Below are 27,942 nucleotides of genomic sequence, written 5' to 3' on the forward strand. Positions count from 1 at the left end.
CTCAATGAGTATTTTCTAAATGAATTATCATTGCAGCTGTCTTCTGTTTAGAAATTCAAATTCTTATGTAGCTAAAGGATAAGCCATAGTTCATGAAATGGTCTGTGCTGCATATGAAAGTGACTATATCCTTTATTACCATTTCATTTCATATACTGAAGCATATACATAAGATTTTTAAGGTGTACTAAACACTATACATATATTTTCTGAATTATTATAGAATAAAAAGAATAATCTACTCTATCCTCACTTTCCTCTATTCTTTTTTAAAATATATTTTGATTTTTTTACAGAGAGAAAGAGCGAGGGATAGAGAGTTAGAAACATCGATGAGAGAGAATCATCGATCAGCTGCCTCTTGCACACCCCCTACTCGGGATGTGCCTGCAACCAAGGTACATGCCCTTGACTGGAATAGAACCTGGGACCTTTCAGTCTGCAGGCCGATGCTCTATCCACTGAGCCAAAACGGTCTCGGCCACTTTCCGCTATTCCTGAATGCATAAAATAAGTAGGACAACAAATCAATGTCTCTCTCTCTAATCAATAAATAAAATTTTTTTTTAATGGTTTGGATATCTTACATTCCTTTATTTCTCAATACTTAATGAAATTGCCTTCCAAGCAGAGACTTAATTTTCAATGTGGATATCAGCATACCCTTTCTCTTCTAGAATCCTATTAAAGTTAGTTAGATGATATTCCTCAAAAGTAAATTGTGAAACAGTTGAATGAGATCTCCTCCTTCTCAATTACTGAGAAAACTACATTCAACTAACCTTCTAGCACTGCCCACCTCCCTTCACCCAGCAGTGAATAAAGCTGATGGCAGCTCTCCCGAGGACTGCTTTCTTTTACCCCTACACCAGTGGTTTTCAACCTTTTTCATCTCATGGCACACATGAACTAATTACTAAAAATATGTGGCATACAAAAAATATATATATTTTGTCGATCTGATAAAAAAAAAAGTATAATTTTGATTCATTCACACCAGATGGCTACTGTTGTGTTGGCTGTTGTCATTTTTTATTTGACAATGTAAGGGAAAAGATGTCAGTGTCCCTGACTAGTCAGGTATTGTGTTTTAAAGATTCTTTCCCTCTCTCTGTCTAGGTGCACCATTTGAAAATCGCCGCCCTAGATTAAAGGCATGGGACAATTTCTAAATAAAAATTTATTTAATAAATTACAGACTTAAATAACAGTATAAAATATGCCATTTATTATTATACCCAATATAATAAATACAAAATAGTGGTATCAAAATAATATTATCACTTTTTTTTTTTTTTTTTTTTTTTGCCTAAGAAGAATATATAATCTTCCTCCATACTAATAAAAGGGTAATATGCTAGAGACCTTCCAGATGTCCTTCTGGACAAAGCCATGGTGGCAGTGTGAAGCAGAGGTGGTTAGGTCAGGCAAGAAGGGGAGGGCAGTTGGGGGCGATCAGGCCGGCAGGGGTGAGCAGTTGAGACAAGCAGGCTGGTGAGCGGGGGCAATTGGGGGCGCTCAGGCCAGTGCAGGGGGAGGGGTAGCTGGGGCAAGCAGGCAGGAAGGGGGTGGAAGTTGGGGGCAAGCAGGCTGGCAGGGGGCAGTAGTTGGAGAAGCCAGCAGGCAAAATGGTTAGGGGCAATCAGGCAGGCAGGCGAGTGGTTAGGAGCCAGTGGTCCTCGATTGCGAGAAGGATGTCCAACTGCCAGTTTAGGCGTGATCCTTGTGGGATCCCAGATTGGAGAGGGTGCAGGACCAATGTCTGAGGGATATCCACACCCCCTGGACAAATTTTGTGCACCAGGCTATTAGTTATTTATATTTATTTATATAATAAAAGAGTAATATGCAAATTGACCATCACTCCAATACACAAGATGGCCACAACAAGATGGCTAGCAGGAGCAGGAACTTGTAGGCAATGAAGCCAGCAGGGGAGGACAGTTAGGAGTGACAAGGCTGGCAAGGGAGGGCAGTTAGGGGTGACCAACCTGACAGGGGAGGACAGTTAGGGGCAAGTGGGCCAGCAGGGGAGCAGTTAGGTGTCGATCAGGCTGGCAGCGGAGTGGTTAAGGGGTGATTAGGCTGGCAGGTAGGCGAGTGGTTGGGTATTAGCAGTCCTGGATTACGAAAGGGATATCTGACTGCCCATTTAGGCCCGGGCAGATGGACATCCCTTGAGAGGTCCCAGATTAGAGAGAATACAGGCTGGGCTGAGGAACACCCCACCTCCCCTGTGGATGAATTTCGTGCACCTCTAATATGTAAGAATAAGGGCATAGAAAAAAGTTATCAGAGCCTAAACCGGTTTGGCTCAGTGGATAGAGCGTTCCGGGTTCGATTACGGTCAAGGGCATGCACCTTGGTTGCGGGCACATCCCCAGTGGGGGGTGTGCAAGAGGCAGCTGATCGATCTTATTGATGTTTCTAACTCTCTATCCCCCTCTCTTCCTCTCTGTAAAAAATCAATAAAATATATATTTAAAAAAAAAGTTATCAGAAGCTATTTCTGAGTGGAATGTTTATAGGTAAATAAGACAGGGCTATTGATTTTTTTTTTTTTAACTTCATATTTGTATTATCTGATTTCCCTACAATGGAAGTAAAATTTTTTAAATGTTTCAAAAAAACACACACAAAACATACCATCATTGACTTGGTAACATAAGTTACACTTCCATCTCCTTTGATCAAGAAAGCTGACAAAAGGGTTGATGTATGTCCTGCATGAACGGCATCTCACAATTGTACCGGAGGTAACCACAGGCAATTGCTGAAAAAACAGAACTAATTTTTTTAAGGCAGTGATCATCATGACTAAGGCAAAGCATTAATCATACCTTCCAAATAATTGTGGGGATATTATAATTTTGGAGGAAAAACCCCAGGGTAAAAAGTTTCCAAAATGCGACACAAAAAATTTATGTAGCAGAGATGTATTAATTTATACTCTGTTGCTTTTTCCTAGGACTGGTTTCTTAAATTTTACCTTTTAAAAAGTATTTATTTTCTCATTAAACATTTACACACAAAACCAACATAGTACATCTATAATGTACAATATTTTTGAGATGGGTGGCAAAGGAATGATTAACATTCTAAAACAGGGGTGGGGAACCTTTTTCCTGCCAAGGACCATTTCGATATATATAACATCATTCTTGGACCATACAAAATTAGCCTGCTATATTTGGCCAAACATTCAATTAACTCACCTCTAATGCCTTGGCAGAACCAGACCAAATCATTTCACTGGCCTTATATGTGCCCCACTTCTATTCTAAAACAAATTATTTCAAAGTTTCTACATGTTATAGTAAGAGCCTTACCTCATGAAAGAACTGTCATATTTAAATATTCAATTAAAATTTGCAATTACATTCCTATTTGAAGTTTATCCTACATTAAAAAAAAGTTGTAAAGCTTTAATATAAAATTATCAGTAAAGGCAATAAAATCCTATAATCAATTGGAGGTTTTTTTGGGAAAATCAATTCACTTATGTACTTATCCTCTCAACAGTGTGTAGCTATATGTTAAGGTCCCAGAGCCTTAGGACAAAAGTGAAAAGGCTTTTTTGAGGGAGTGGGATAGGGTCGATCAGAAAGATTTGAGGCCCTTTTTTTCTTTTTTTAAAAAACAGCTTCCTAAAGAACAAATTTTATTCCAAGAATGGCAGTACCGAGAGACTGGGTAAAGTATTTTAATAGGTAAATAATTTATAACTTACCATTAGGTCTTTGAAAGGATGAAGCAGCAGTCCTAACGGAAGTTTGGCTTTATTCAGTAAGGCCTGAGTCTGAGGAATGCTAGTCAGTGTACATCGAAATAACCTATAGTAAAGTAAAAACAATCTATCAGTTGTTGCTATGATTATTTTTGAGCAACAACAACAAAAAGATTTAAAAGGTACACATTTTGCCCTGGCTGGTTTAGTTCAGTGGCCAAAGGGTCAGGCTCAGACAGAAGGGTTAAGGGTTCGGTACCCAGTCAAGGGAATGGACCTCGTATCTTGGTTGTGGGGTTGATCCCAGCCCGTGTCAGGGTGCATTCGGGAGGAAACCAATCAATGTGTCTCTCTTTCCCCTTCCTCCCTCCCTTCCACCCCTTCTAAAAGTCATAAGAAAAAATATCCTCAGGTGAGGATTAACCACCAAAAAAAAAAAAAAAAGGGGTACAATTTTAACACTGGATCAGATTACAAATACATAAAATATTTCAACAGGCTCTCTCAAATTCTATCCCATTTAAAAATAAAGAGAGGGTAGATGGTTATAATCTCTAGTATATAATTAAAGAAAAGTCTCTTCTTTGCTTGTGTGCAAATCTAGACTATCAAATGACCCGTGCGTGTGTGTGTGTGTGTGCGTGTGTGTGTGTGTGTGTTAATGTTGAGCCTTACCTGAGGAAGAGAGAAAAGACAGAGCAATACATCAATGTGAGATAAACACAATGATCAGTTGTGTCCTGCACATGCCTTGACCAGGGCCTGGGCTGGGAGGAGCCTGCAACCAAGGTACGTGCCCTTGACTGGAATCGAACCCAGGATCCTTTGGTCTGCATACCATGCTCTATCTACTGAGCCAAACCAGTGATGATCCAAAATTGCTGAAGTTTCTAAAATACTATTTATAACAAAACTCAATTTATCACAACATCTTCACTTTATATATTTAAGCCTATATGCTTAATCTTAAGGAAAGAATGTTATAATTATGTGTTGTTGTTTTTATAAAAAAGAATTTGAAATGAGAGCAAATAAAGGATTATATAGAATTAAATCTCCATACTTTGGACTGAAGAAATAATGTAGCTGCCTTAATGATAATGAATATCACACTACCATTATAGCTGATAGAGGCAGCAATCATCTCAGAAATAGCCACCCTATTTCAAAACTTAGAACATTTCAAATATCAATTAAGTAAGCAACTAAAAGAGTTGTTTTCTACCCACAGAACTACTTTCATAAATTAATATATCTGCACAACTTGTTCATAATATATGACTCCAAAGAAATCTGGAAAATGTTTAGAATGAGTAAAATATAAGAAACACTGAACCTTACTCTGGGTTACAGTTGAGTCTCTGGATATCTTCATGCAAATTTGGAACCGGAGGCTGCAAAGGTGTTGATGGAAGCATGTTTCTCTCATGAAGAAGGTTAATAACTCTCAGCCCGTCTGGATGTAGACTTAATCCACTCATGCTTGCAGTTAAATGATTAGCACCTAAGGAATTCTAAAGATGTATAATTGAAGGTAAGTAATCTTTATAATGTCTTCAGTTGAAAACAGAAGTGTATAAAGACTTAGTTATTTAATTTCTCTTTAAATAAAACCATAATCTAGGATTTCTGATAAATATTTTGGTTCTAGAGATATGTAATAAGACAAAGGTCTTATGAAATATCCATTGTTATTCTAATGGGATAAAAATGTTCATTTTATAGGTCCTGAAACTTTTCCATGTATTTACAGTTTAAACAAAAAAGGTGGAAAATAAGTAAAAAAGAAAAGAAAAGAAGCAAAAAGTTTACCTGGTTAAAGGCCTGTGGCCCACTTGGGTAGCTCAAGGAAGAGGGTGGCATTCCAGTTGTAGGTGGTTGTGTGTTCTGATAACCAGGTGGTAAAGAGGGATATGAATATCCAACACTTCGGCTCACTGTAGGATTCTTATTAGTAAGCTGTGGTGTTGCTAGAAACAAGGTAACTTTTAAGTTCTATTTTACACTCCAGAATACTTTAAATCAACACATAGATCCATTGAATCATAGAAGTTATAATTCCAAAATCCTTTCAATATGTTAATACTTTCATTTATCACTTTTATAAAATAAAACAAATACTAGCAACAAAGTAATAGCAATGATTAAAACCTACTTAATGTAGCCCTAACTGGTTTAGCTCAGTGGATAGAGAGCATCAGCCTATGGACTGAAGGATCCCAGGTTAGACTCCAGCCAAAGGCACATGCTTGCATTGCAAGCTCGGTCCCCAGTGGGGCATGTGGGAAGCAGCCAATCAATGACTCCCTCTCATCATTGATGTTTCTATCTCTCTTTCCCTCTCCCTTCTTCTCTGAAATCAATAAAAAAATATTTTTTAAAAGTCTACTTAATGTAGACTACAACTATAAACACAAAAATAAGTTTTGTATAGTTAATTCACTTTTATATGTATGAAACTTTGTATTCAAATGAAAATTCTAATTTAAAATAACTTTAATGAAAACATACTAAATGTTCAATTGGTTAAATAAATTTAAATAGATCTAACTGGTAAAAAATACTCTATGTCATAGCATCATAATAATAAAGCCCACAATCCCAACTCTGAGGGGGAAAATTAACAAAAGAAGTCTATATATATGGAGAAAAAAATGCTAACAATAATCAATATTGTGGGACATGATTAAAAAGATTTCTTCTTTGTTTCCTAAAATCAACAACAACAAGAAAATTTTCATAGCATCTCACCCAAGAAGCCACCGCCTTCAATTTCATCGTAACTATTGTGAACCATCATAGATCCATTATTGGTACTTGATGTTATACCTAAGAAAAGTTTATTACAATTTCAATAAGACTGGAGCTAATTTAAGATAACTTTTCAAATGACAAATATAGTTTAAACCACAGCCCCCCAAAAAATCAAATGTTGAAATAAAAGTTTTAAACAATGCCAGTTTTTAAATATACAAAATATATCAAAGTAGCAAATAATTTTATAAACTTCTAAAAAGGATGTTCCTTTGTGGAGTGTACAAAATTATATACTATCTGAAAGATTTCAGCATTTACCAGAGTAGTATTAAAAATCTCTTAAGAGCAATACACACTGAAAGAGAAATCACCAAAATCAATATTATTTGAAAATAAAATAAAATTTTAAGAATAAAAATAACTTCTTTCAAAATATGAAGAAGGTAAATTTAGAATCTGAAGGTAATATAAATGAATTAGAACAACTGTGTCAGTCTAGAGAATCACCACTAAAATTTATTTTAAATCTTGTTTCCCCCCCAATTTGAAGAGTTAAAGTTAAATACCAGAGGCATCGGCTTTTGAAGAGTAAAAATTTACTTCTAGGTACTATGTATGCTATTTCAGGTACAGAAGAAACTAAAATCAGTAACTAGCATCAACCTCTAGCACCTAAGTACAAAGGTGCTAACGTTAATATTTATTTTGACACCAAACAGATAAGTTTAAAGGTTACAATACAGATGACAATTTTTATGCAGTTCTCAAGACCACCATTTTAGCCATGAGTTGATACAGAAAACTTTTAAAAACTATTTGCAGTTCTATCTGGTTTAGCTCAATGGTTAGAGCATCAGTCCATGGACTGAAAGGTAATAGGTTCAATTTCAAAAAAGGGCACGGATAATGAAACTGGTTTGGCTCAGTGGATAGAGCATTGGCCTGCGGACTCAAAGGTCCCGAGTTCGATTCCAGTCAAGGGCATGTACCTTGGTTGCGGGGACATCCCCAGTAGGAGGTGTTCAGGAGGCAGCTGATTGATATTTCTCTCTCATCAATGTTTCTAGCTCTCCATCCCTCTCCCTTCCTCTCTGTAAAAAAATCAATAAAATATATTTAAAGAAAATAAATAAAATAAAATAAAATAAAATAAAATAACATGGCACATACGTCCTCTGTTCCAGGTTTGATCTCTAGCTCCATCCTGGGAATATGCTGGAGGCAACAATCGATGTGTCTTTCTCACATCAATGTTTCTCTCTCTGTCTCTGCCCTTCCCTTCTACTCTCTCTAAAAATTAATGGAAACATATCCTCTGGTGAGGATTAACAAAAAAAAAATTGTCTGCAGAGAGCAACTGATTGATATTTCTCTCTCTCTCCTTTCCTTTCTTTCTAAAAATCAATAAAAGTATATCCATGGGTGAGAATTAAAACAAACACTTTGTAGAAACAAACAAAAATAGTGTGTATATTTTTAATTGATTAAAATTGTAAGTAATGTGGTAACCTGTAGGACATTGCTTTATCATTTTGTTATTCATTGTTAATACTATTCTTTTCAAACTACTCACAAATCTCCCACCACACACTTATAATTCTAAACAAAATAAAAGGAACTGCTATAAGAAAAATTATATTTAGTGTATTTAGTAGTAGGATATAGGTAATGGTTTTCCCCCCTCCTATTCTGTTTTCATATTTCCACATCTTGCTGCAATAGTTAAATTACTGCTAAAATCAAATTTTTTTACTTTACAAAATATTATTTAAATTAATAAACATTTTAAAATTATATCTGAAGACAATGCTTTAAAACATTTTATTTATATAAAACATCAAAATGCTTGTATATTTAACTTTGTATTTAGATTCATAAATATTTGCTAACTAGAGGTCAGGTACATGAAAATTCATGCACTGGAGGGGGCGTCCCTCAGCCTGGCCTACCCCCTCTCACAATCCAGGAGCCCTCAGGGGAGGGAGATAACTCAGCAATCAGGGGAAGGCAATGCCCATTACACCTCTGCTGCTGCCACTGCTGGCAGCACAAGCCTCGGCCAGCCCTGGTTATCTGAGATTTGGGCTGGCCCTGGGCAGTTAGGCAGCCTGCGCCTTGAGCCGGTCCTGGACAGCTGGAGGGCTGAGGGGACTGGGGGACTCCGGAGGTGTGCGACAGGTGTGCGACTGAGGGAACTGGGCACCACCATCTTTAAGGGCATGACAGTCAATTAGCATATTCCCTCCTTATTTGCTGTGGGCACCACCATCTTTGCAATGGCGTGAGGGTCAATTAGCATTAAATAGGCTATTTACAGTAACAGTGATAATCAAAATACCACCTCCATGGAAAAAAGGCAGTATATGAAAATAGTTCTAACAGAAAAGCAGGAACTCTCCTCTCACCTCCCTCTCCCAAAAGACACCTAACTTGACAACCACAGCAATAAAAAAAGTTAACAGTCCTGACCAGTTTGGCTCAGTGGATAAAGTGTCGGCTTGCCGACTCAAGGGTCCCAGATTCTATTCTGGTCAAGGGCATGTACCTTTGTTGTATACCTTGGTTGTGGGCACATCCCCAGTACGGGGTGTGCAGGAGGCAGCTGATTGATGTTTCTCTTTCATCAATGTTTCCAACTCTCCCTCTCACTTCCTCTCTGTAAAAAAAATCAATAAAATATATATATATTTTTAAAAGCTAACAGCAGTGGTTCCTGAATGCTAGTTCATAGCTCAGCATACATAGGACTATGGGAATTCTGAGGAACCTCTTTAAACTCTAAATATCTGAAGGCCAACCCTAATCAAAACAACTAGATTTTCTGGAAAAAATATGATATGGATACACAGATTTCAGAAATATTCATTATTCTACCCTAAGTCAAACTTGACTTGGTTTTGCCATGCTTACCTTCTTGGTTGGTAGGTGAATTAAATGAGGGCTGGTGCACATCCCTATGTGATGATTTCTGAGGACTTAGGGCACTCATTGGAGGTGGTCCTCCAGTTGGGGGAGGCCCAACAGGAACTCCTGGTTGGAAAGTGGTAGGCAGAGGTGGATTCAGAGGGGGTGCAGAACCTATGAAAACATTGGTTTTTCACGTTACTTAAGTATTTAAGACAAAGGCCAAATAGACTTTCACTAAATCTGAATAACTTTGAAATTTTAATTGCAACCACCAACAAATTACCAGAAATATGTTACTTCCCAGGTTTATAACTTAATTTATATACATACTTTACATTTTGTCCTGTCTCTCCTATAGTGCTTATCTATAAATTATTAAAGCAGTATAAGTATAAACTCAACATCAAATAACTTATAAGACAGATACAATACCCTCTCTATTGATTAATTTTTCATTGACTGGTCACAGAGTTTCAACAGGCCATGTCAAATATTCCAGTAGAAATTAACACGATAAAATTTTATTAATGGCCTATGAATATATCTCATTCAATTAACATTGATTAAGTTTAGAGTTGGCTTTATAATTACTTTGTAATTTGTTAGTATTGTGATACTCTAAATTCTCTAAGTTTTATTTCATTCTGCTTCATTTTTATTGGCAGTGTAAACCTATTAAAAATAAGATTGTAACTTTGTACTCTGTTCAATAACCTAGTAATAATAAAAGTAGTTTACTTTCGTCCAGCTGGCATAGCACAGTGGTTGAGCATTGACCTATGAACCAGGAGGTCATGGTTTGATTCCCCATCAGGACACATGCCTGGGTTTCGGGCTGGATTCCCAGAGTGGGGTGTTCAGGAGGCAACTAATCAATGATTCTCTCCCATCATTGATGTTCCTATGTCTCTCTCCTTCTCTGAAATCAATAAAAATACATTTTGTAAAAAGTAGTTTACTTTCAACAATGGTTTAAATACTATATTAAAAACACTCCCTAAGCTTAAAAAAATGGGAAATGAAATGATCCGAAGTTTATGCATATGCTTTATAGGTCACTATCCAAGAGGTGCAAAAATACTCATCAAACTAAATTAAGAATTATATGATATTTGTCCTTGTATATACCAGTATTCTTACTGCTTCAACTACACCAATTTTCCATTAGGACAATTAAGTTCAGGATAGTGTAAAAAATATTATCAGTTACTCTTGAGGAAATTCTTCTATGTGATATCAAAAATTCCAAATCCCACAACCACCTGTTCACTCAAGTCAACAGTATTACTTCCACCTTCTTATTTGCCAAAGAGGAAGAACAAAGTCTGCAAAGTAGATAAAATAATACTGATAAGTATGTGATTTAATTTTCCAGCCCAAGGCTTTTTTCTAGCCTCTGAATTTATAAGTGAAATAGGTAATAAATTTTACTTTATAATATATTCTACAGTTAACCCTGTAATTTTGTACAACTAAAGGAATAAAGAAAGATAGGCAAATAACAAAAATTTTCAATATGCTTCTTCAACAGTGTTCAATTTTCCAGGGCCAAATTGAAAGATTATTGTATTACTAAACTTTATGGCTCCCATTAAGACTAATCAGTGCCCTGTTGATAGAAGTGAAGACAAAGATTACTACCATGTATCACCCTTACCAAAGAAGCACCCACACATATCTGTCATATCTTTGGCAATACAGACAAGTCAAAGGAACAAAAGGGCAAGGTACAGTACCAACTCAGCATGAACAAGAACATATGACACGTCTGTTCACAAAAATGTAACAACCTAATGTTTAACAGCATTCAAGTGAACTTATAGAAGTTTTTCACAGCTTTAAAAAGAATATTTTTGAATAAAATATATGCTACATTTTATAGGATAGTCATTATTTTTTCAAGCTGCATAATTCTTATTTATAACAGTAATAACTAGAGTTTTAGAATCTGTCTCCTAAGATCCCTAAAACCAATGCTAGGATGCTAACAGATGGACTATTAGAGGGAAAAAGAATTTTAATGTGTGGACTAGAAACTGAATATGACTTATATACAGTTTTGAAATTGAACAACCAGGCACCTATTATTAATGATGGGTTGAAAAAAACAGAGGTCAAATATGAAGAATTTTTTTTCTCATAAGAAAAAAGAAGGGTAGTCAGACATTTATTTTAGGTTCATTTTATTAGTTTATCTTTCTCCTACTTTTACGTGAAAACCTTAATAAGTAATGACACTTGCTTATGCCTCTTTCACCACATTTATGCTGCAGTCAAGGTACTCTACCTGAAGTTTTCTGTTAGCGCCAAAAATATTTCAGATTATTGATCATATGTTTTTATTTTTATTTTTATATTTTTATATATTTTATTGATTTTATACAGAGAGGAAGAGAGAGGGATAGAGAGTTAGAAGCATCGATAAGAGAAAATCATCGATCAGCTGCCTCTTGCACACCCTCTACTGGGGATGTGCCCGCAACCAAGGTACATGCCCTTGACCCGAATCGAACCCGGGACCCTTCAGTCCCCAAGCCAACGCTCTATCCACTGAGCCAAACCGGTCTCGGCTTCATCATATGTTTTTAAACAAGAACCTACACCTATTCTTAAACACTTTTTATATAGGACCTGTCCCCAAATTATTTTCTTGTGGTTTTGGGTAAATGATTCAAGCCTCAGATTTCTTTCTTGTAAAAGAGACTGTTATGAAAAATAACACATATAAAAGTCTGGCAAAGTGCTGGAAAATAATAAATATTAAATAATTGTTATGTATAACTATTAATTATGAAGTGAATATTCATTAATTTCAACTGACTGATGCTCACTCATGATGTCAATAAGAATAAGAATAAAAGAAACCAGGAGGAAAAAACTAGGAGATCCCTGGCTGAGTGACTCAGTAGGTTAGAGCAATACGCCAAGTTTGCAGTTCAATCCCCAGTTAGGACACATACAAGTCAACTAATGAATGCATATATGAGTTTCCTGTCTATCTAGAATCAATCAATAATTTTTTTTTAAATTAAAAAATAAAAGTAACCGGGAGAATTTTGGTTCTAACAATTGAGGGTCAAAAGATTTTGACACTGCCGAAACCGGTTTGATTCAGTGGATAGAGCGTTGGTCTGCGGACTGAAAGGTCCCAGGTTCGATTCCGGTCAAGGAGGCAGCTGATCAATGATTCTCTCTCATCGATGTTTCTAACTCTCTATCCCTCTCTCTTCCTCTCTGTGAAAAGCCAATAAAATATGTTAAAAAAAGAAAAAAAAAGAAAAAAGATTTTGACAAAGAAATTAAGTTTCTAGAAATAACCCTACTCTTTCCAAGGCCAAAATGCATTCACTAGGGTCAATGTCTACAGCTTTCTGTATGTAGTTATGTCTACAGCTTTCTATAACACTCCTCACTCCGAAAGTATGATATGTTTTGACAGATCCTACAGTTTCTGGGGCCAAAAACTGTCTATGCCATAACAAAAAGATAACCCAAGCTTCAAATCAAGACAGTGTAGCTCAATGGTAGCACATTGACTTATAAACCAGGAGGTCATAGTTCAATTTCTGGTCAGGGCACATGCCTGAGTTGTAAGCTTGATCCCCAGTGTGGGCATACAGGAAGCAGCCAATCAATGATTCTCTCTCACTGCTGTTATTTCTACCCTTCTCTCTCCCTCTCCCTACCTCTCTGAAATCAATGAAAATATCTACACTAATAAAAGAGAAACATGCAAATTAACCATAACTCCGCTACACCTACCAGCCAGTCAGGAGCGAGTATGCAAATTAACCCAACAAAGATGGCCACAGCCATGTAGCTGGAGCAAGCAGGAGGCTTGGGTTGCCCCCAACGATGGAGGAAGCCAAGCTTCTCACCTGCCCTGGCTGGCCCTGGCTTCCACTTAAGACTACAAAGTTTCAATTATAGAAGATAAATAAATCCCTGATGCCTGGTTCCAGCAATCAAGGAGGCGCTGAAAAAAAAAAAAAAAAAGAAAGAAAGAGAAAGAGAAAGAGAAAGAGAAAGAGAAAGAGAAAGAGAAAAAGAAAAAGAAAAAGAAAAAGAAAAAGAAAAAGAAAAAGAAAAAGAAAAAGAAAAAAAAGAGGGGCTGGGAGCTTGGGTCACAAGGGGGTGTGTGTGGGAGAGCATGGCCAGCCTGAGAACAGCCCTCAGCTCCTCACCCAGGCTAGCCACACCTCCATGGGGTGAGGTCCCCACTGGGGGGCTTGGCCATCCTGTAAACCACCATCAGCCCCTCACCCAGGCCGGCCAGGCCCCTCCAGCAGGACCTCCCCCTGAAGGGGCTGTGGCCGCTTGAAAACAGCCCGTAACCCCTCACCCAGGCTGGTCTCGCCCTCCCAGCAGGGACCCTCACCGCATGGGGGCATGGTCAGCCTACAAACCACCACAGGCCCCTCGCCCAGGCTGCCCCATTCCCCAAGGGAACCCCCACCCTGATCCAGGACACCCTTCAGGACAAACCAGCTGGCCTCTACATGTGCACCAGGCTTCTATCTATACTAATAAAAGGGTAATGTGCTAATTAGACTGGGAGAACTTCCAGGACACCTTCCGGACATTCTTCTGGACAAAGCCATGGTGGCAGGACCGAGGTAGAGGCAGTTAAAGGCCAAGAGGGGAGAGCTGTTGTGGGTGATCAGGACAGGATGGGATGGCAGTTGTGGGTGATCAGGCTGATGGGGGGCAGGGCCGTTGGGGGCAAGCAGACCAGCAGGGGGAGCAGTTGGGAGTGTGCAGGCCAGCAGGGGGGTAGTTGGGGTCAAGCAGGCCAGTGGGGAGGAAGGTAGGGGCAAGCAGGCCAACAGGGTGGGGAAGTTGGGGGTGAGCAGGCCAGCAGGGGAGGCAGTTGGGAGATAGCACACTGGCACAGGGGGCAGTTGGGGGTGATCAGGCTGGCGGGGAAGGAGGGGGCATTTGGGGGGCAAGCAGGCCAGTGGCAGAGGGCAGTTAAGGGTAAGCAGGCCAGCAGGCAGAGTGGTTGGGGCAATCAGGCAGACAGGCAGGTGAGCAGTTAGGAGCCAGCAGTCCCAGATTGCAAGAGGGATGTCCGACTGCCGGTTTAGGCCTGATCCCTATAAACCGGCAGTAGGACATCCTTCAAGGGGTCCCAGATTGGAGAGGGTGCAGGCTGGCCTGAGGAACACTGCCTGCATGAATTTCATACACCAGGCCTCTAGTAAGAAAATAAAATAAAATACCAAAGAGAAACCACAGGGATTGATCTTCCCTAAAATACAAAACAGAACAGAACCAATTTAATAAAAGTAATGATCAGTCCTTAAAGAAGTGGTTTTGCATGCATTCCAGAATCCCTGAAATATCACGAGTGACTCAGGGAAACACAGAGGATAAGATGTAAAGCAGGAACAATCCACAATTTTAAGTTAACTTAAAGGTTAGAGAAATAGTTCATTTAAACATTAAAAGTGATTTAAAAAATCAATAGTCTTACAATGTTTTTAAGACTTGAAACATTAATTCAAATGTCTAATTAAGCAAAAGTTTCCCATTTCTATATTTTAAAGAACTCTACCTGATTTTATGAAGTTGTTTTGATGTGAAGGATCTCCAGAAGAAACATATTGATGACTTGTCAAATTTGTATTCCCAGACATAGTTGGTCCGGTTGATACTCGAGGATAATGGTTTGTCTGTGATCCTGGGGGTGGATAGTTATACTGCCAATTCAGAGGTGGCGGTGCGCTGGCTCCAGGATGAAAGCTACCAGAAGGCATTGGTGTAGCAGCTGGGTTCTGAGAAGCATGTTGTGGCATTCTGGGAACAGGACCACCATGGAGTGAAGGTGTCACTGGATTAGAAGCCACAGGTGGTCTATGAAGAGTCTGCCCAGGTCCCTGATAGTTACTCAATGAAGAAACAGTCTGAGAATCACCATAGTTCGACTGTCCAGAGACTGGATTCAAAGTCTTTGCTGGTAATAGATGAGAGTAGGATCCTGGAAGCTGAGAATTATATCCTTGTGCAGACAGCAGTGCATTTTGGATAGGACCTTCCAATAAGAGGGGGGAAAAAAATCAGTCTTGCAAACAAATAACTTTAAAAAATACAATAAAATATATGGTATTTAAAATATATATATATATATTTTATTTAGTTTTTACAGAGAGGAAGGGAGAGGGACAGAGAGCCAGAAACATCGATGAGAGAGAAACATCGATCAGCTGCCCCCCGCACACCCCCCACTGGGGATGTGCCCGCAACCAAGGCCCTAATCGGAATTGAACCCGGGACCCTTCAGTCCCCAGGCCAATGCTCTATCCACTGAGCCAAACCAGTCCCGGCAAAATATATGGTATTCTTACAACTCAAAAATATAAAGACAAATAACTTAAAATAAACAAAGGAGTTAAATAAACATTCAAATACATTTTCAAAGAGATAACGTAATATAAATAAATGGCCAGTAAACACATACAAAAACAGTCAACATTAGTCACTAGAAAAATGCAAATCAAAGTCACAATGAGATAGCACTCACATCAAATAGGATGGCTAAAAAGGAAAATAGTAATTGTTGACTGGGATGTGCAGAAAATGGAACCCTCATTCACTGCTAGTGAAAATGTAGAATGGTGTACCAACATTGGAAAACAGTTTGGTAGTTCCTCAAAATGTTAAACACAGTTATCATATAATCCAGCAATTCCACTTCTTTATAAAAAATATATTTTATTGATTTTTTACAGAGAGGAAGGGAGAGGGAGATAGAGTTAGAAACACTGATGAGAGAGAAACATCAATCAGCTGCTTCCTGCACACTCCCCACTGGGGATGTGCCTGCAACCAAGGCACATGCCCTTGACCGGAATCAAACTTGGACCCTTCTGTCTGCAGGCCGACGCTCTATCCACTGAGCAAAACCAGATAGGGCAATTCCACTTCTTATCTGCATAAAAATTTATACTAATGAATATCATAACATCATTATTAGTAATAATCAAAAAGTGGAAACAACTGAAATGCCAAAAAAATGATAAGTACAAAAGGGACCAATGGAATATTATCTATAATAATTAAGTGTAATATGCAAATCAACCAAACAACCAAACAGCAGAACCACCAACTGTCTGGATGAATTTCCAGACGACCATGCTATGACATACACTGGTGCCAGGCCAGCCAAGATGGGTCTGATGCAATTGGGGGGGGTCCTGCCATCGCCCCATAATGGATCGCCCCACAGAGGGAGGGAAGGCCAGGCCACCAGCCAATGATGCTGCGGCGGGTGTGCAGGGCCAGCCAAGTGATCACGGCACCCGAAGAGGCAAGTGACTGGTGGCGGGGAAGCGGCAGTGCTGCACAGATGGCAAGCGTAGCAGCTGCGGGGGTGGGGCCAGCTGCCGGCAGCAAGGGGAAGGAAAGCCCAGATAGGCCCTGATCGCCAGCCAATCCTAGGGACCCTACCTAAGGGGTCCTGGAAGGTGAGAGGGCACAGGCCAAGCTGAGGGACACACACAGGGACGAGGACACACACACACACACACACACACACACACAAATTTCGTACACCAGGCCTCTGGTTTGGTCATAACAAGGAATAAAGTATTGAAAACACACTACAACATAAACAAACCTTGAAAACATCATGCTAAGTGAAAGATACTGGTCATAAAGGGCCATATATAATATAATCCATTTATATGAAATGTCCAGAGTAGAAAAATCCACAAACACAGATGTAGATTTATGGTTGCAGGAGCTAGGAGGAGGGAATGGGAAGTGACTACTAATGGGTATGGAGTTTCTTTTTGGGGTAATAAAAATATTCTAAAACTGATTGTACTGCCCAGCTGGTGTAGTTCAGTGGTTGAGCATCAACCTGTGAATCAGGATGTCATGGTTTGATTCCCAGTCAGAGTACATGCCCAGGATGCAGGCTCGATCTCCAGTGAGAGGTGTGCATGAAGCAACTGATCAATTATTCTCTCTCATCATTGATTTCTCTCCCTCTCTCTCTCTCTCTCTCTCTCTCTCTTTCTCTCCACCCCTTCCTCTCTGAAATCAATAAAAATATATTTTAAAAAAACTGACTACAGTTATGGTTGCAAAACTCTGTCAATATACTAAAAATCATTGAATTGTACATTTTTAAATATATTTTATTGATTTTGTACAGAGAGGAAGGGATAGAGATAGAGAGTTAGAAACATCGATGAGAGAGAGTCATCGATCAGCTGCCTCTTGCACACCCCCTACTGGGGATATGCCCGCAACCAAGGTACATGCCCTTGACCGGAATCGAACCCGGGTCCCTTCAGTCCCCAAGCCGACGCTCTATCCATTGAGCTAAACCGGTCCCGGCTGAATTGTACATTTTTAAATTGTTATAAAAAATTAATCAGACTCAGCCCATGTGGCTCAGCGATTGAGCATCAACCTAGGAACTAAGAGGCTCTGGTTCAATTCCTGGTAGGGCACATGCCCCAGATGCAGGCTCAATGCCCAGTAAGGTGCAGGCAGGAGGCAGCTATCATTATATTTCTCTATGTTTCTATCTCTCTATCCCTCTTCCTTCCTCTCTTAATTAATTATTAACCCTTAAAACTAGCACTTCTATCGAGGACTATACTATTATTTCTGTCCATAAAATTAGGCAATAATAAAAAGAAAAATCAATGAACTTTTATGCATATATGCATATATGCATATATACCCTGTGGTGAGGGCCTGGGGGGTGGGGGACAGGGATGGGAGCAGGCTGGAAGAGGGAAAAAGGAGGACCTATGAAATACTTTCAACAATAAAAATTTTTTAGAAAAACAAATAAATAATTAAAAAAATTCTTTATTGTTGAAAGTATTACCTATATCCCCTTTTCCACCATTGTTCTCTCCAGCCTGTCCGCTCCCCAGCCCTGGCCTTTACCATCACTCCCATTGTCTGTGTCCATTGGTTATGCTTATAAGCATATAAGTTCTTTGGTTGATCTCTCCCTATACACCCTGCCCACCAACCCTCCCCCTGCCTTCCCTCTGAGGTTTGAGGGTCTATTCCATGCTTCTATGGGGGTCTTTTTTTCCCCCATCAGTTTATGTTGTTCATTATATTCCACAAATGAGTGAGATCATGTGGTACTTATCATTCTCTGGCTTATTTCGCTTAGCATAATGCTCTCCAGGTCCATCTATGCTGTTGTAAATGGTAAGAATTCTTTCTTTTTTACAGCAGCACAGATTTCCATTGTGTCCATGTACAACAGTTTTTTTAATCCACTCATCTGCTGATGGACACTTAGGCTGTTTCCAAATTTAGCTATTGTAAATTGCGCTGCTATGAACATAGGGGTGCATATGTTCTTTCTGATTGGTGTTCCTGGTTTCTTGGGATAGATTCCTAGGAGTGGTATTACTGAATCAAATGGGAGTTTCATTTTTAATTTTTTTGAAGAAACTCCTCTGTTTTCCACAGAGGCTGTGCCAGTCTGCATTCCAACCAGCAGTGCATGAGGGTTCCCTTTTCTCCATATCCTTGCCAGCACTTGTCATCTCTAGTTTGTTAATTTTCCACAGACCTATAACAAACTTACCAAAAATTCTCGGTCCCTTCCCCTCTCCATCAGGCACCAATCACCCAATGGAGAACGGGGAACCAGGGATAGGTGGCGGTGGGTGGCCGGCTGCAGGCAGCTGGCCGTGATCACAGGCCAGGCTTAGGGACTGTACACACGCACAAATTTTGTTTGCCAGGCTTCTAGTCAATAAATAAATATTTTTTAAAAAGTAAAATAAAATTAGGAAATAAGATGAATATTTTTAAATAGGTGATATTTACATAAACTTTTTTTTAAAAAAGTCTTTGGACTATTTATAATTAAAAGATAGAAAAAGAAAATATCTTCTAGTCATACCTCCTCAGTTCATGCAGCCAATGTACAAATGTCATCAGACTAATTTGAATCATTTCATAATTATGCAATGCTTATACAAACATACATAAGTTTGTGTATATATAGAGAGGTAAATTGGAAGGCCTACAGAAAAATATATATAGTATGAGTTGGAGGGAGGGAATTAGTCTATATACATTGCTCTCCAAAATAAAATAAAAAACAGCCCTAACCGGTTTGGCTCAGTGGATAGAGTGTTGGCCTGTGGAAGGGTCCCAAGTTCAATTCCGGTCAAGGGCATGTACCTTGGTTGTGGGCACATCCCCGGTAGAAGGTGGCTGATCGATGTTTTTCTCCCACCGATGTTTCTAACTCTCTGTTCCTCTCCCTTCCTCTCTATAAAAAAAATCAATAAAATATATTTAAAAAAACAAAACAAAAAAGCACATAGGTATCCTTACAGGACAAAAGAAATAGATCCAAATGTGTTAGCTGCAGTGTTGCTTATAATAATGAAAGATTGGAAAGAAATAAAATATCTATCAACAGGAGATAAAAGAAATTGTAGATCAGTCACACAACAGACTGTCAGAGAAGTAAATAAGCAACAGGGATAAATTACAAAAAGAATATTAGGAGAGGGAGAGATAGAAATATCAATGATGAAAGAGAATCATTGACTGGCTGCCTCCTGCATGCCCCCAATGGGGATCAAGCCTGAAACTCGGGTTTGTGCCCTGACCAGGATCCGAACCCTGACCTCTTGGTTCACAGCCATGCCAGCCAGGCTCTTATGGCTTTCTGAATAACATTTTCTTTTCTCTAGCTTACTTTATTGTATAAATATAGTATATAATACATACAGCATACAAAATTTGTGTTAATTGACTATGTTATTGGTAAGGCTTCTGGTCAATAGTAGATTATTAGTCATTTAGTTTTGGGGAAGTCAATAGTCATATGCAGATTTTTGACTGCACAGAGGGGCAATGCTCCTAATCCTGGCATTGTTCAAAGGTCAACTGAGCCACACCATCAGGGCTGATTAATTTTTTAACCTTCCTATCTGTAATTAAGGGTTTTATGTGTGTGTGTATAATATATATAATATATAAAATTTTTTAAATGATTTTTTGCAGAGAGGAAGGGAAAGGGATAGAGAGTCAGAAACATCAATGAGAAAGAAACATTGATCAGCTGCCTCCTGCACACTCCCTACTGGGTATCGGCCTGCAACCAAGGTACATGCCCTTGACGGGAATCGAACCTGGGACCCTTGAGTCCGCAGGCCAACGCTCTATCCACTGAACCAAACCAGTTAGGGTAGGGTTGTTGTTTTTTCACTAATCCCTGTTTAAGGACTGTGAAGAAACATTTTAAAAATGTGAAATGTGACATAGAATTCCAATGGAAAAGTGTTTAAAGTATTGAAATAGTGAGCCTTGGTCTGGAATCATTTTGAGATAAGCAGACTAACAGATTGGCCAGAGAGAAAAGGCCACAATTCAATGGCAGCACCAATAAGAAGTCACCAATGGGAATGCTAATCTATACTTTAGAAACAAGGGAGTGTTCTCAGTCCCATTAGATTGACCGTCTCTGAATATTATCAAAAAGCAGCTAAACAATGTGACTTACTTACCATATACACAGGTTTTAAAAAGTTTCACTTTCCCTAAATTTTATCCCCTCAAAGTTTATATAACTCATTTATATAGTCATCTTGAATCCTTTGAACACATGGGGTAGGGAAGGAGAGAGTAACATAAATAAATTATATCTCTGGCTGATCTGAAAAACATCAAATCAGAGAGCTATGTTCTGGGAAATCAACTACTTACATTTTCTAAAAACACTTTGCTTATATATTTATAATTTATTAAACACTAATAGAGAAAATAAAGAATTTGCATACTTCAAAAACCCCCACAAAACTCTAAAGATTCTGGTACCCTGAGAAACCCCAAGCTTAGAGCAGCTTACTAAGCCAATTTGTTCCAAATCACACAAGTTAAGGTAGTTCACTGAACTCGGTCCTTTTCTGTACATTCAAACATTAAAGTGTGGTGAATATTCCATTTCTGGGAGTTACTATAGAAAACTATCTAAAAGAATGTCATAAATCCTTTACAATCAACTTCCTAATAGTACAAAGTCACTCTATACTAGCAATTTCCAATCAATGTGCTGCAAGAGGGGAGGGGGAGGAGGAAGGGAGGAGGGAGAGAGAAATGTTGTTCCACCCATCTACGAATTCTTTGGTTGATTTTTGAATGTGCCCTGACTGGACCTACAACTTTGGCTTATGGGGACAATGCTCTAACCAACTGAGCTACCAGGTCAGGGCAAGACTGCTTAGCTTTAAATCTAGGTTGCACACATTTAGGTGGTTAGTTGCATGACACTGAGCTAGTTGCTTGACCACTTATCTCAGTATGCTTGTCACTAAACATAACAGTTCTAAGCTCATAGGACTGTTTTGAGGATTAAAGAAGATGATGCATATAATGCAGCCTAGCACAGTAACTGGGCATAAATTAAATAATGTTAGGTCTTATTGCTACCATTTATCTTTCAGGAGCTTCCAATGTACCAACAGAGACAAAAAAGAAGCTCAATGGCATAGATTCTAATAGAGGTATGTAAAGAGTATTCTGAGAGTCCAAAGTTACTTGCCCCACTGAAAACATTAAGGGGCACTTGGCCACAACAGTGTTATATACCACATGCCAATGCATGTTGTTGTTTTTTTCTCTTTTTAATTTTAATTTGTCTCTCTTTTTTAGAGAGAGAGAAAAGAAGGAGAGGAAGAGGGAGGAGAGAGAGAAACATTGATGTGAGGCCTACTAGGAATCGAGCCTACAACTCAGGCATGTGCCCTGGTGGAGAATGGAACCATCAACCTTTTGGTGAACAGAACAACACTCAACCAACAGAGCCACACTGGTCAGGGTGACCACGTGCCAATTTTATTCACAGCATGCTTTGATCATGACCAGAGACTTCCTATATTAAATATACAATCATAACCATGGTTTACATAATAGTGAAACTGAAAGAGATCTGCATTTCTGTCATGCCAAAAATATAGATATGAGTATAAATTTAGAATTTAAACTGATAACCCCCTCCCACACATATTCTATTGAGCTTTAGCTGATGATATTGTGCAAAAAAATCCATAGAAAATTTTAGCAGAAAAAAAAATTGGAAGTGATTTAGGAGTTTAGTGTCCTAAATTACAAAATACCTAAATCTAAAACTTTCAAACAATAAAACTCTTAAAATGTGCTAGACAACATGTAGGTAGTTGGAGGATGATGTGTAAAACAGATATTCTTGCCCTCATAGGTTTTACTATCTAGAGGCAAATCAGATATTATTTAATAAAATTACAATATAATGGAAAGCTGGGTGGGAGAGAGGTTTGAGAATATTCTTCTCACCCTTAATCTATATGGGAAAAGTGAATATTACATAAGTATTACCAAAGTCAAAATAAAACAACTAATTAACAGTGGGAATCATGATCTGGCTTTAGCCTTATTACATGCTAATCAGATGAAGATCTGCCAGTTTTAGTAGTCTTGCAGTTTCACTATCAATTTTTGCAAAGGAAATATGTATATACAAATCTACATAGAAACTTGGAAAAACGTATCTCAACAATTTTAAATTGTAATGCAACTGACCATAGAAAGGTCTCCATTTGTGAGGAATTCTATAATATAATGATACCACATAATACAAAAGAAATTATAGAAAAATGAAAAAGGTGATTGCACTAGTCCCCTCTTATACAGTTTCGATTTCTGTAGTTTCAATTTCGGTCAACCACAACCTGAAATTTTAAATGGAAAATTCCAGAAATAAACAATTCATAAGTTTTATGTTGTGTGCTATTCTGAGTACTTCTCTTCATTTTATGTAAACCCTAGAGGCCCAGTGCATGAAATTCATGCACTTGTGGGGGGAGGTCCCTCAGCCCAGCCTGTGCTTCCGATAGGCCGGGAGCCATCAGTAGGACAGTAGGACATCTTTAGCGCTGCCACAAGGCAGGAGAGGCTCCAGCCACCGCCACTGCACTTGCCAGTCATGAGCCCGGGTTCTGGCTGAGCAGCACTTCCCCTGTGGGAGTGCACTGACCACCAGGGGGCAGCTCCTGCATTGAGCAGTGTGTGTCATAGTGACCAGTTGTTCGGCCAGTTGATTTGCATATTAGCCTTTTATTATATAAGATTGTATCATCTCGCATCATCATAGAAAGGGTCAGTACAAGTTACAGTACAAGATATTTTGAGAGAGACCATATTTATTTAACTCATTACAGCATGTTGGTTAACTGTTCTACTTTATTACTAGTTATTATAATATACATATATAAAACATGGCCTATATAGGTTTCAGTACTATCCAGCTTCAGGCATCCACTGGAACATATCTCCCATAGATAAGGGGGACTACTTTACTTGGGTCTTATTATTATAATTTAAAAATATCTGAAGATCCAACTGAACTGTGATATGTAATATAAGCAAGCTACATTAAATCTAAAGTTTAAAGCATTCAATAGAATTTTTGTTGTTAATTTTTAGAGAGAAAGGGAGTGGGAGAGAGAGAGAAAGAAACATGGATATGAAAGAGAAACTCATCAGTTGCCTTCTATACTTGCCCCCACCAGGGATGGAACTTGCAACCTATTGTAGGTATGTGGCCTGACAGGGAATCAAACCCACTATCTTTTGTTGAATTGAGACAATGTTCCAACCAATTGAGCCACATGACTAGGGCTCTATGGAATATTTAAGCAGCAATAACTGCCTTAAAAGAGTTAACCAAAATAAAATTACATTCCAGCACTATTTTTTCACCTTCTAGAGAAATTACCTCCACTCCATTTCACCACCATATCCGTACTCTTAATTATTAGTGGGATGCAAAAAAAAAGTTAATCCAATAGAGGACATTAGACACTTTACTAGGACTAATTCTACAAAAAAACACACACCAAAAAAACCCTTTAGAAATTGAGCTTATAAAAAGACTGTCAATTATATATTTTAAAAGGTATGTATTTGTGCAGTTCTACGATTTCATTCCATATATAAGTCCACATTTGGCTCTAGGGAACCTGTGTAAAAGGAGGGGACTGTACCTTGGGGTCCATTTTCCCAAGGACAGAACTTAGAAGATATGCAAATGTCTGTTGGACTGGATCAAATCAACATAATGACATCACCACCAATACAGCATATCACAGTGGCTAAATTCATTTGACATTTCAAAATTAACAAAACTACCCTATCTAATAAAGGGAATATGCTAATCGACCCTTACACCATCACAAAGATGGTGGCGCCCACAGCCAATAAGGAGGGATATGCTAATTGACTGTCCCACCCTCAAAGATGGCAGTGCCCACAGCCAATAAGGAGGGAATATGATAATTTTCTGCCCCGCCCTCAGAGATGGCGGTGCCCACAGCCACAAGATAGTGGCGCCCAGTCCCCTCAGCCCTGTTGGGGTGGCAGGCATGCAACAAGGCTGGGCCTATCCCCAGGCGGGCCTGGCCACTCCAGGCACCTGCCTCCAGAGTCCACCAGTCCCCTCAGCCCCCTAGCTGCCCAGGGCCACCTGAGGCTCAGGTAACCAGGGCCGGCCAAGGCTTGCGCTGCCGGCAGTGGCAGCAGCAGAGGTGTGATGGAGCATTGCCTTCCCCTGATTGCCGGGTCACCTCCCACCCCTGAAGGCTCCTGGACTGAGAAGGGGCAGGCCGAGCTGAGGGACTACCCCCTCTAGTGCATGAATTTTCATGTACCGGGCCTCTAGTACGTTCATATAAGCTTACAAGCATACTGATAGGATTTGCCATTTATGTATTTATTTTATACTAGAGGCCTGAAGCACAAAATTTGTACAGTTGGGAGGGAGTGGGTCCCTCAGCCCAGATTGCGAGGGGGTGCAGGCCAGGCTAAAGGACCCCACCGGTGCACAATCGGAGCTGGGAAGGGATGCGGGACGTTGGCCAACCGGGACAGGACGGCAGGAGGGCTCCAGGGCATGTCCAGCCCATCTCACTCAGTCCTGATCGGCCAGACCTCAGCAGAAAGCTAACCTACCAGTGGAAGTGTCTGCCCCTGGTGGTCAGCGCAGGTCATAGCGAGCGGTTGAGTGGCCTTAGCATATCATTAACATAATATGCTTTGATTGGTTGAACAGACGACAGAATGACCTGACACTTAGCATATTAGGCTTTTATTATATAGGATATTTATTTTATTTAGAAATTTCTATTTATTACATTTTAAAAAGAGGATTGAGAAACATCAATTTGTTGTTCCACTTATTCATGTGTTCACTATTGATTCTTGTATGTGCCCTGAGTGAGGATCGAACTCCAAACCCTGGAATATCAGGACCACACTCTAACCAACTGAGCTACTGGGGGAAGGGCAATTTTATATGAACTTTAAATGGTAAACCCAGCCTTGGCTGGGTAGCTCAGTTGGTTAGAGAGTGGTCCCCATATGCCAAGGTCATGGGTTCAATCCTCAGGGCATATACAAGAAGCAACTAATGAATGCATGACTAGTGGAAAAACAAATTGATGTTTCGCTCTCCCTCTCTCTCTCTCTAAAATAAAAAAATTTAAAAAATGTAAAGCTCATATAAAATTGAAATTTATAAATAAGAAAAAGCCACAGCCCTATGACATATTTTTAAGGTTCTTATAGCTTAAAGTAAATTTCTTTAAATGATTTCATCCTCAGCATAAATGTCAGTAAATAGTCTAAAATAAATGTAATTTACACATTACCATAAATTTTAGAAAGAACAATTGATTCGATTGAACACCATTTCAGTGCTTACCCCCACTTATTCTTACTTCTGCCCACTCACAGACATTTTTAAAAGTCTTTTAGAGCTTTCTTTGTAAAAAAAAAAAAAAAAAAAAAAAAAAAAGACAGCAGTCGTCTCTAAAAATAATGTGAATTGCCTATATTCTCAAACTTCGCAGAAATTTTAGATTCCAACGGAAATCTCAGTATTTTAGTATTATTCTGCTTTTGTTTCCATGAACCAAAGATTTGTAGGTAAATTGGTAACTTAGCAAGCTGTTGGCAATCTATCTTTATTATAACAATTATAATAAAATCACAATGCAGCACAGTTTTTGAAATCCTATAAGAGGTAAAAAAAAAAAAAATGGTAAGATACTCTCACACCAAATGACAAATTATAGTGCCACATGCACACTCTCATCAGAGGTTCTGAGTTGTGCCCAACCACTTTCCAAGTGATGTCAAGACCTCTGGAAATCAAACAGGAAATCCTCCTTTCTGGTTCTTCCAAAGCATCAAAACTGAACAGGTGGCCTCAGTACAATTCGAGGAAGGTTCTGGGGAAAACGAACCAGCTCTGAAGGGATCCCCGGAAAGTACAATCATTCATTCATCTCCACCAATTCAGACTGAGTATTACCCCCATCCCACTGTAGGCCCTGCAGGACCCAAATGAATCAGACCCCAAATCTGCTCTCTCTGTAAGACGGGTGCGGTGGCACGGAGTAGGAAGGCACATAAACAACCACGAGGTTTCTATGCGAGTGTTGAGGTAGGGACAGAATCTAGTTTTCACCCAGGTTGACAAGTGCTCACAACCTGTTTGCTGGACAAATGAATAAACAAACAACCATATAAAACACTAAGACGAGCCAGGAGCAGCGGGTGCATACTCGCCGCTGTCTCCGTGGCCTAGCCGCCCACCCGCCGGCTGCAGACCCAGGTAGGTCGGGATGCCACCCTCCCCTATTCCCGCCTCAGGCGGCGGCGGTGGCGACCAAAGTTCAGCGGGAGCCCGGGCCCAGGCTGCGCCCTCCCTGCGCCCCCGAGTGGCACCTACCGTTGGTATACGAAGACCCCGAGGCCGAGGCGGCCCCATTCTGGGCCTGGAGGCCGGTGAGGGCGCCGCCGGAGGCCGGTACCCTCGGCTGGGACATGACGGCGGTGGTTATCCGGGGTGGAAGGGGCTGGTCGCGGGGTGCGACAGCGCCAAGCCAAGCGATGAGAGACGACTACTGGAAGCGAAGGGAGAGAACGACTGCGGGCGGGAGGCGGGGAGGAGAGAGGGAGGCGCATCAAGCCCTAGGCCCGGCGCCACATTCTCCCCAGCCCACCCGCGGCCACGACTCGGCCTGGGAGCTGAAGGAGGGTAGGTAGTCGCGTCGGTGGGGCCGGGAACGCGGCGCTGGAAGGAGGCAGCCCAGCCCAGAGAGCGGAGAGGCCCCAGCCGGAAGTGTCAGCCGGCCGCGCAGGCGCAGTGGGGACACGTGGCACTTCCGGCTCCGGGCTGGCGGCGGCCGCCGCAGTCGGTGCCCTCCCGGCGGGGCTGCCCAGAGGCCAGCTCACAGCCCCGGGTGTCCCGGCCCTGAGGACCGTGTTCGGCCTGGCCTGCCACGTCACTGACTCTCACCGCCGGCCGGAAGTGGCGTGTGTCACCGGTACGGAAATCCCCCGCCGTCGTAAACGTCATCTCGCCGGCCGGGCTGGGACCTTGGCGCAGTCAGGGTTTCACTGGCTGCTTCCGAGAAATGGGATTGACAGTTCCCCTCCTCGGGTTTTGGGGAAGGTTACCTGATACTACAGGCGTCATCATCCTCTGTTGAGACTATATGTCTGGT

General features: G+C 40.1%; 1 protein-coding gene across 2 annotated transcripts in view; it reads right to left on the reverse strand.

The window, feature by feature from the left end:
- Nucleotides 1-27,733, reverse strand: part of SEC24A (SEC24 homolog A, COPII coat complex component) — a 56,619-nt gene extending 28,886 nt beyond the window's left edge. Inside the window, exons 1-8 of one of the 2 annotated variants that reach the window (XM_036423809.2) lie at nucleotides 27,165-27,733; nucleotides 14,949-15,425; nucleotides 9,395-9,562; nucleotides 6,479-6,556; nucleotides 5,540-5,697; nucleotides 5,069-5,241; nucleotides 3,731-3,833; nucleotides 2,647-2,773 (exon numbers count right to left, since the gene is read on the reverse strand). In XM_036423809.2, coding sequence (XP_036279702.1) covers nucleotides 2,647-2,773; nucleotides 3,731-3,833; nucleotides 5,069-5,241; nucleotides 5,540-5,697; nucleotides 6,479-6,556; nucleotides 9,395-9,562; nucleotides 14,949-15,425; nucleotides 27,165-27,261 — 1,381 coding nt within the window. In that variant the 5' untranslated portion in view covers nucleotides 27,262-27,733. The remainder of the gene's footprint in view (nucleotides 1-2,646; nucleotides 2,774-3,730; nucleotides 3,834-5,068; nucleotides 5,242-5,539; nucleotides 5,698-6,478; nucleotides 6,557-9,394; nucleotides 9,563-14,948; nucleotides 15,426-27,164) is intronic. The other variant, XM_036423808.2, reaches the window with a different exon arrangement.
- Nucleotides 27,734-27,942: the final 209 nt, after the last annotated feature.

This window comes from Pipistrellus kuhlii, unplaced genomic scaffold, assembly GCF_014108245.1.
Source record: "Pipistrellus kuhlii isolate mPipKuh1 unplaced genomic scaffold, mPipKuh1.p scaffold_m20_p_8, whole genome shotgun sequence".
Taxonomy (NCBI): Eukaryota; Metazoa; Chordata; class Mammalia; order Chiroptera; family Vespertilionidae; genus Pipistrellus; species Pipistrellus kuhlii.